This window comes from Eriocheir sinensis, chromosome 69 (assembly GCF_024679095.1).
Source record: "Eriocheir sinensis breed Jianghai 21 chromosome 69, ASM2467909v1, whole genome shotgun sequence".
Taxonomy (NCBI): domain Eukaryota; kingdom Metazoa; phylum Arthropoda; class Malacostraca; order Decapoda; family Varunidae; genus Eriocheir; species Eriocheir sinensis.
The window spans coordinates 3871870-3881869 of NC_066577.1; the positions used below are offsets into that span (position 1 = coordinate 3871870).

Below are 10000 nucleotides of genomic sequence, written 5' to 3' on the forward strand. Positions count from 1 at the left end.
ATTTTCTTTCTGTTCCTTTAGTTCTTCTTTTTCTTGTTTTTCTTTTTTCTTGTTATTGTTATTGATCTTCTTGTTCTCGTTTCTTTTTCTTGTTCTTCTTCTTCCTCTTCTTCTTCCTCTTCTTCCTTTACTCCCGACGTGCTGAGGGAAATAGTTGTGAGAGCCGAAACTGTCTCAGAATATTCGCCCAGGGATGCATCGTGTGATTCACCACCACGGCCTGATCACGTGTTGGCCTCGTAATCGCCAGCAAGCATTCTCCCGACATGTGTACGTGCTCTTTATCGTCGATCTCTGGGTGCTGCCAGGACCTCACACACCACACACCCCATCCACCTCGCTCAAAGGGGGACAGTAACCACTCCTAGTCAATAGAAAGAATCCGGCCTGAACGAGCTCTGGCAGTGCAGCGCTCTAACCAGTTGCGCCACGGTGTGTGTGTGTGTGTGTGTGTTGAGTGGCGATGGATGTAGATTCTTTGAGCAGTAGAGACAGATAGTGTGTGTGTGTGTGTTGATGGAGACTTGTGAAATAGAGAAAGACAGACAATGATAATAAAGAAAGATAAAAGAAGGTACTGCGGGTGTTCTGTGTTACTGCGGTGTATGAGTGTGTTGAGGGCCGGTTGGGAATTCTGTACCGTCTCCGCCAGTTCTTTTCCCAGCACATATGCTTTCAATATACAAGGGTCTTGTCCGCCCTCGTATGGAGTATGCATCTCACGTGTGAGGGGGGTCTACACACACAGCTCTCTTGGTCACAGTGGAGTCTAAGGCTCTTCGTCTCATCAGCTCCCCTCCTCTTACTGACAGTCTTCTACCTCTTAAATTTCGCCGCCATGTTGCCTCCCTTTCTATCTTCTATCGATATTTTCATGCTGACTGCTCTTCTGAACTTGCTAACTGCATGCCTCCCCCCCTCTCGCTGCCTCGCCACACACGACTTTCTACTCAAGCTCATCCCTTTACTGTCCAAACCCCTTTTGCAAGAGTTAACCAGCATCTTCACTCTTTCATCCCTCACTCTGGTAAACTCTGGAACAATCTTCCTTCATCTGTATTTCCTCCTGCCTACGACTTGAACTCTTTCAAGAGGAGGGTATCAGGACACCTCTCCTCCCGAAATTGACCTCTCTTTCGGCCACTCTAACTCTTTTTAGGAGCAGTGAGTAGCGGGCTTTTTTTCATATTTTTTTTTTTTATGCCTTTGATTTGACTCCTGTGCTGTAAAAAAAAAAAAAAAATTGACAAGGCTTTCGTATGAGCTCTGGGCATTATCAGGGGTACTTTTAAAACCATGGTGCTAGTTTGTTCCTTCTTCTGTACCATGAACCTAAAAGAACACTCATTAGAACCTGATTAATCTCGTTTTTGGCCTTTGGAAATAGCTGATATGAGGGATGGAAGCGTCTGCCAATACCAATCTATAGGTTAGGTTAGGATAGGTTAGGTTAGGGAAAGGAAAGTGAACACGATGAGAAAGAAGGAGAAAGAAAACGAGAGAGTGGAGAAGCTTGTAGAAATGGAGGTTAGATTAGGTTAGGTTAGGTTAGGTTAGGGAAAGCCTCGCTAGGACCTGACTGATATCCTTTTTGGCCTTTGGAAATAGGTGATATAGGGGTGGAAGCGTCTGCCAATACCAATCTATAGGTTCACGAAGGCAGGTCAGGTGAGGTTCTAGAAAGCCTCGCTAGGACCCGACTGATCTCCTTTTTGGCCTTAGGAAATAACTGATGTAAGGAGTGGAACTTCGGGTCGTATTACAAGACATTTCGCCGTCCAAGAACACATAATTGACAAGGCTTTCCTAAGAGTTGTGGGCATCTCCGGGAGTACTTTTATAACCCTGGTGGTAGTCTGACCCTTCCTCTGTACCGTGAATCTAAAGAAACACTCATAAGAACCCGACTGACCCCCTCCTTGACCTTTAGAAATAGCTGATGTGAGAAGCGAAAGTGTCTTCTAATGCCGACTTTCGAAGAGTCTGACAATACCGATCACAGTGTCCGCACTCCTCACTCTATACCTAACTCACCTCTTAGAATGATAATAGAAGTGCTAAGTGAAGGGTGTACCTAACCCCTCTCTCTCTCTCTCTCCTTCCCAGACCTACATCGGTACCTCGCTCGTGTCCGTCAACCCGTACCGTCGCCTGGCCCTGTACAGTCACGACGTCATCCAGGCCTACAGAACCAGCTGTGTCTTCCAACTGCCCCCACACATGTAAGTACACAGCGTTTTCCTACACTACAGAGTCCTAGAATAAGACTCCTCGGTGCAGTGGTTGGCGTTCTTAACCCGTCCGCTGCGATTGGCACGGATTTCGCCTTCACTGGTAACCTGGTAACATATACTCCCAGGTCCTTCTCTGCCTCTGTGGTGGATAGTGGAGTGTTTCCCATGTGGTACTGGTATGCTGGATATCCCTTCACTGGTAGCCTGGTAACATATACTCCCAGGTCCTTCTGTGCCTCTGTGGTAGATAGTGGAGTGTTTCCCATGTGGTATTGGTATGCTGGATATCCCTTCACTGGTAGCCTGGTCACATACACTCCCAGGTCCTTCTCTGCCTCTGTGGTGGGTAGTGGAGTGTTTCCCACGTGGTATTGGTGTGCTGGATATCCCTTCACTGGTAGCCTGGTAACATACACTCCCAGGTCCTTCTCTGCCTCTGGGGTGGATAGTGGAGTGTTTCCCATGTGGTATTGGTGTGCTGGATATCCCTTCACTGGTAGTCTGGTAACATACACTCCCAGGTCCTTCTCTGCCTCTGGGGTGGGTAGTGGAGTGTTTCCCATGTGGTATTGGTGTGCTGGATTTCCCCTCCCATGATGCATGACCTCACATTTTTCTTCACTAAATTGGAGCAGCCACTTTTTGTTCCACTTCTGAAGCTTGGTGATGTCTTCTCGTAGGAAATCCGCATCCAAGGGGCTAAATACGAATCCGCAGTCCTGGGTTCGTAGTCCGGCCCGGGCAGTCGGCGTGCATTCCAGCCAGGTGTTGATCATTCCTTTGTGACCGGTGGATAAATGTGTACCTGGGACACCTGGGGAAGGCGCACTGTGGTAACCCGGGTGTCATTCCAGCCAGGTGTTGATCATTCTTATGTGACTGGTGGATAGCTGTGTACAGTGGGTTCCGGACAAAAGTTCGCATAGAAAAACTTCGTATGGCAATAATTCGTAGGATAAATAAAGTTCGTTTGCCTAAAGTACGTCAGGATAAAGTACGTAGGGTATAAAGTTCGTCATGTCAAAAGTTCGTAATGGAAAAAAAATCGTAATGGAAAAAAATCGCAAGGTTAAATGTTCGTCGTGCAAATGTTTGTTAGAAAAACGTTCGTACGCGTATAAGTTCGTATGGAAAAAAGTTCGTATCCCTTACGAACATTTGCTTACGAACAATTGCGTACGAACTTTATGCATACGAACTATTTCCAGACGTACTTTGGTTCTAGAATCGTGTACAGTGTTGGTATGGAGTTCAAGGATGGGTGTTTGTATTTTGTAGGGGCAGACACTGAATGGAATTTGGAGTTAATGTTAGTTTGGGTTCAATTTAACATACGATTGGAACATTACAGCAAAACTAACGCAGACGAATAACATCCAGTTGAAGATACAAGATGGGAAAGGTTGACCCTGGTGTGTGGGTACCCGGGGACCCCTGGGGAAGGCACACTGTGGTGACCCGGGTGTCCCGCTGGCCCTGTGTCCCGGGGTGATGGCTGCCCGCCCACCACAGGCTTAAGGGACAGTGTGACGGAGATGAGCACCGAGGACACGAGCAGCTACAGTGTACGCACCAAACTTTACCTTTACCTTACCCTGAGCAGGAGAGTGCCGCCACTTTCACCACAAAGCCGCGAGAAACTGAAATTGACAATGTATTTTGTGCTTTTTAGTTATTGTAAGATGGTTAATTACTGGTGTTTCTTGACAATAGTTAAAAGTCAGAAACCGGTAAATACGATGCTCTGGGTACGACAATCAGGCAACGGTGGGGTCAGGATGTCGAACAATTGTACCCAGAGCACACAACACGCTACAGTATCATTAATGTTGTAGCACGAGAATGGAACAAGCTCCCGCCTTCAGTGGTTCAGTGCAACATGATTGATTCATGTAAAAAGAAGCTCGACCGACACTTCCTTCAGCGTCATCTTTTTTTACAGGAAAGGAAGCAGATTAACCCGGTGGTAGCAGCGGGGATCATGTTTCTTATGGTCTCTCCAAGCGAGAAAAATGAGAAAAAATCACCCCTCACACAGATCATTTCATAATATATATCAAAGCATTTGTGATCAGATTAGGTATCATCTATTTTTGGGAGTTTATATCATGACACAAATTTGGCTCGTCGCTGCTACACGGTAAAGCCACAAATTTGGCTCGTCGCTGCTACACGGTAAAGCCACAAATTTGGCTCGTCGCTGCTACCGAGTTAAGGGCAACAACAACAACAAAAAAAGTGTAGGAAAATAAGCCCGCTGATCGCTGCTCCTGAAAAGTTTGAATTCCGTGCGGCTCTTTGGTTAACAACACGGCGCCTGTGGTGAGAGCGGCGGCACCCTCCTGTTCTAGGGCCGTGGCTTACGCTAAGGAGGCAGCTCAAGGGAAGAATGACTAAACCAAATGCCCGCTACTGCTTCTCCTGAAAATAGTGAATGAAGATGTTGAAATCGGAGGGTGAGGTGTCTTGATAGTCCCCTCTTGAAAGCGCTTAAGTCGAAGGCAGTGTGTGTGTGTCTGTGTGTGTGTGTGTGTGAGTGTGTGTGTTGGGGTCACTCTGAAACTTTTACTGATAACTTTCTTAGACTTGCCATATAAAACAAACAGTATAAAAAGTTTGTAATAGGAAGGAAATAAAAAGTATATGCCTCTTGGATGCGCTTAAGTCGAAGGCAGTGTGTGTGTGTGTGTGTGTGTGTGTGTGTGTGTGTGTGTGTGTGTGTGTGTGTGTGTGTGTGTGTGTGTGTGTGTGTGTGTGTGTGTGTGTGTGTGTGTGTGTGTGTTACTCTAAAACTTTTACGGATAACTTTCTTAGACTAGCCATATATAAAAAAAACAGTATAAAAAGTTTGTAATTCGAAGGAAATACAAAGTAAATGCCTTCAGAGGAGCAACAGCCAGTCTTGTCTCCAGTGCTCGGGAGTCTGCATAAGTCCATAAGGAGGCGGTGGTCGAGTGGTCAGCGTGTGGGCGTGGTGAGCCAGTGGACCCAGGTTCGAGCCCCACCAAAACGCGCTGATTTTTAAAGCCATTGACGAGTGTCGCTGTCCGGATCGTCACTCTTTCAAATTCCTTACGCAAGAGTTAACCAGCATCTTCACTCTTTCATCCCTCACGCTGGTAAACTCTGGAACAATCTTCCTTCATCTGTATTTCCTCCTGCCTACGACTTGAACTCTTTCAAGAGGAGGGTATCAGGACACCTCTCCTCCCGAAATTGACCTCTCTTTCGGCCACCTCTTTTGATTCTTTTTAGGAGCAGCGAGTAGCGGGCTTTTTTTTTATTATTGTTTCCTTTTTTTTGTGTGCCCTTGAGCTGTCTCCTTTCGAATCTTTTTAGGAGCAGTGAGTAGCGGGCTTTTTTTTTATTTATTTATTATTGTTTCCTTTTTTGTGTGCCCTTGAGCTGTCTCCTTTTGATTCTTTTTGGGAGTAGCGAGTAGCGGGCTTTCTTTTATTATTGTTTCCTTTTTTTGTGCCCTTGAGCTGCCTCCTTTGTTGTAGAAAAAAAAAAAAAAATCAACCCTATCTTCAGCGACTTTGTTCAAGTGGAGCACCGGGGGTAGCATGGGCCAGGGAAGAGTCACACATCACGGCAGCACTATAAATACAATTCGCCTGCGCCACTGACGGGCCGGGCTGGGAGGGTCGTCGAAGAGGCCCCTCAAGACAGCCTGCCGGCGCTACAGGCACCACATAAAAATGGAAAAAAAAAGAGCATCAAACAATCAACAGTGCCGGAGAGAAGGTCTTGAGTGCTTCCTGGTACCTTCGAATGACTCGCTTCCGCACCAAGGAAAAAACTCCTCCGGTGAATGGCTGACAACCTAAGTCTATATACACCAGGTCAAGTCATACGCAGGTTTGTGGGAGGAGACACGGCCGAGGCGTGGTTTATGCATGACACTGCTTGGAGCCAAACTAGAGAATGTAGAAACAGGGATTTAGAGAAAATGAGGAAAGGCGGACTAATTTAAATCAATCACTTCAGCATGCCCTCCCACACACCCCACACCGCCGTTTGTAGTCATTGAAATTACAGTCACGCAATAGCACAATAAAAAGACATATTTTTTCGTCAGTGGCTTGCCTGCACGCGCTGTGAAAGAAGGCGAAAATGCACATCCAGAAAGCACATACGGCCCCAACTTTAGTCACCCTTGAACTGGCGGGTATTTATTTTTTTGGCTCCAAGTGACGTCATCCCGCTGCTCCTCCCCAAAACCGTCTCCTGCGCGTACCGGTCGCAGTTTTGAAGCAGAGTGACTTGACTTGGTATATATAGACTTAGGCTGACAACAGGATGAACATACGTGACGCTGAGGAGAAACTTGCAACGTAGAGTGCCATGTGAAGGCTTCCAGCCCTCCGATACCATTTCTTGTGCCGTATTTTTTTTTTTTTTTACAGCAAAGGAGACAGCACAAGTGCACAAAAAAAAGGAAACAGCAATAAAAAAAAAGCCCGCTACTCACTGCTCCTGTAAAGTATCCGAAGAGGTGGCCGAAAGAGCAGTCAATTTTTTTTTTTTACAACAAAGGAGACAGCACAAGGGCACAAAAAAAAGAAACAACAACAACAAAAAAATTCCGCTACTCGCTGCTCCTGTAAAGAATCCGAAGAGGTGGCCGAAAGAGCAGTCAATTACGTGAGAAGAGGTGTCCTGATGCCCTCCTCTTGAATGAGTTCAAGTCGTAGGCAGGAGGAAATACAGATGAAGGAAGATCGTTCTACAGATACCAGAGTGAGGGATGAAAGAGTGAATGAAATTATGAATGCACGCATCTAATAATGACACACAGTGCTTTTAAAATATTACATAAAAACACAGGAAAATATTAATCATCATTGAGTATTCGAGAAACCGACAAAAAATTATCCAAAATATCATCACCTTCGTAAGCAAACCGCCTAAGTCAATATTTTCTACTTCACAGGAAATAGGAAAAGAACTGTCATCATCTCATTTGGCTTAAGATTTAGGCAGAAATGAAAAGGCCAATTCTAGAACACTCGAACCCTGAGTGACGAAGGCAACTATACAAAAACGGGCGTCGCGTGTTAAAAAACTGATGTAGACAAAAACCTGGAAATCGCTGAAAAATGACTTAGGCGATTATTTTATGAGGGTGACGATATATAATCTACGTTTGCTCACCTTTTTTATATATTTTAACCAGGGGTGTTGAGTCCGAGTCGGAGTTGCCTACTTTTGGCCGGAGTCGAAAAATATCTCCGACTCCGCGACTCCAATACGATCCGTGTGGTGGTGTGGCGGGGGGAGGAAGGGAGAAGTATTAGTGGTTGGGGAGTAAGGGAGAAGTATTAGTGGTTGGTGGAGGAAGGGAGAAGTGTTAGTGGTTGGGGGAGGAAGGGAGAAGTATTAGTGGTTGGGGAGGAAGGGAGAAGTATTAGTGGTTGGGGGAGGAAGGGAGAAGTGTTAGTGGTTGGGGAGGAAGGGAAAAGTGTTAGTGGTTGGGGAGGAAGGGAGAAGTGTTAGTGGTTGGGGAGGAATGGAGACGTGTTAGTGGTTGGGGAGGAAGGGAGAAGTGTTAGTGGTTGGGGAGGAAGGGAGACGTGTTAGTGGTTGGGGAGGAAGGGAGACGTGTTAGTGGTTGGGGAGGAAGGGAGACGTGTTAGTGGTTGGGGAGGAAGGGAGAAGTGTTAGTGGTGGGGGAGGAAGGGAGAAGTGTTAGTGGTTGGGGAGGAAGGGAAAAGTGTTAGTGGTTGGGGAGGAAGGGAGAAGTGTTAGTGGTGGGGGAGGAAGGGAGAAGTGTTAGTGGTGGGGGAGAAAGGGAGAAGTGTTAGGGGTTGGGGAGGAAGGGAGAAGTGTTAGTGGTTGGGGAGGAAGAGAGAAGTGTTAGTGGTTGGGGAGGAAGAGAAGTGTTAGTGGTTGGGGAGGAAGGGAGAAGTGTTAGTGGTTGGGGAGGAAGGGAGAAGTGTTAGTGGTTGGGGAGGAAGGGAGAAGTGTTAGTGGTTGGGGAGGAAGGGAGAAGTGTTAGTGGTTGGGGAGGAAGGGAGAAGTGTTAGTGGTTGGGGAGGAAGGGAGAAGTGTTAGTGGTTGGGGAGGAGGGAAGAAGTAAAAATATCTCCTACCCCGACTTCATTACGATTCGTGTGATGGTGTGTGGCTGGGTGTGGTGTGGTGTGGGTGGGTGTGGTGTGGTGTGGTGTGGCGGGGTGTGGTGTGGCGTGGCTGGGTGTGGTGTGGCTGGGTGTGGTGTGGCGTGGCGGGGTGTGATTTGCCTACCACTGTACTGCAGGAGAGGGGAAGGGGAGGGGGCCGGGTCTGACTCTGGGTCTGAGTAGGAATCGAAGTAAAAATCTTATATATCCGACTCCGCAGCCCTGATTCCAACTCATTAAACATGTTGGGTATAAAGTAAAATGTAAAGTTGGGGGCATAGGCCATAGCTGCGCGTGGTCACGGTGCTCATCTCCGACGCATTGGGCCAGTTCCACAGTTCCCCGTGATGGGTTAGTAAGCTCCCAAACCAATACCAGAGCCTTCGAAATTTCCTTGTCTAGTGTCTGGTGTTTATATTTAAGTTCACAAATTTGACGAAACTATACAGGAAAAGTCTTGTGTATTTAGTAGTTCACAGTTCCCCATGATGGGTTAGTAAGCTCCCAAACCAATACCAGAGCCTTCGAAATTTCCTTGTATAGTGTCTGGTGTTTATATTTAAGTTCACAAATTTGACGAATCTATACAGGAAAAGTCTTGTGTATTTAGTGTGGCATCGAAGACCTCACCGTTTTCGATTGTATGGGATTCTATAGTTTGGTTCGGGCTGTTACGAAGACACCGTGTTGGACTGTGAAATTGGCTTGTTGACTCTTACTGGTGATTCAAGCGGACTACACGGTGACATCGGGGAGGTTCAGGTGTCTCAAATAATTGGTATAGGTATGATATTAGGTACGTATGGCAAACCAGATAGAGAAATGCCTGAGCGTAACGCAGATAGATTAGACAAAGGTAAAGTTCGCTTCATTGTCCATATCTCCGCGTGGTCTCGGTGTTCATCTCCGACGCAATGACTCTTACTGGTGATTCAAGCGGACTACAAGGTGACATCGGGGAGGTTCAGGTGTCTCAAGTAATTACAGGTGTTTGTAGGTATACCATTAGGCACGTATGGCAGCACAGACACAAGATAGATTAGACAAAGGTAAAGCGTGGTCCATAGGCTATAGCTGCGCGTGTCCTTGGTGTTCATCTCCGTCACACTGTCCCTTGAGCCTGCGGTGGGCGGGCAGCCATCACCCCGACATCCGGGTCACCAATAACACTTCTTCCCTCCCCCAGCCACTATACTCTGGCTCAGCTAAACGTGCGGTGAGGAATAATTCAAGAGTACAGCGTTGCCACGTTTTAAACCTCACGTTGGTTGCCTCTCTCTCTCTCTCTCTCTCTCTCTCTCTCTCTCTCTCTCTCTCTCTCTCTCTCTCTCTCTCTCTCTCTCTCTCTCTCGTGGCCGTATTTTTTTCTTACTTATGTCAGGCTATTTTAACGAACATTCCTTCACGATATAACCTAAACATAATTGTGAAACTACTTACCCATCCCAAAAAGAAAGGGAAACTCAATAATAAGTGTAGCATATTTTTTAGCAACACTGTAAAATATGCATGCCACGTTTCTTTATATGCTTATAAAATACCTTATCCATAATAAGTTAACTGTTCTTTCATACGTCATAACACTAAGGTTAAATGTGTATGCATATTTGCTGATCATATTTGCCATGGTTTTACTTATAT

General features: G+C 46.4%; 1 protein-coding gene across 1 annotated transcript in view; it reads left to right on the forward strand.

The window, feature by feature from the left end:
• Positions 1-10000, forward strand: part of LOC126988328 (unconventional myosin-Ia-like) — an 87227-nt gene that overhangs the window by 21196 nt on the left and 56031 nt on the right. Inside the window, exon 3 of the mRNA XM_050846384.1 lies at positions 2107-2222. Within this exon, the coding sequence (XP_050702341.1) occupies positions 2107-2222 (116 nt within the window). The remainder of the gene's footprint in view (positions 1-2106; positions 2223-10000) is intronic.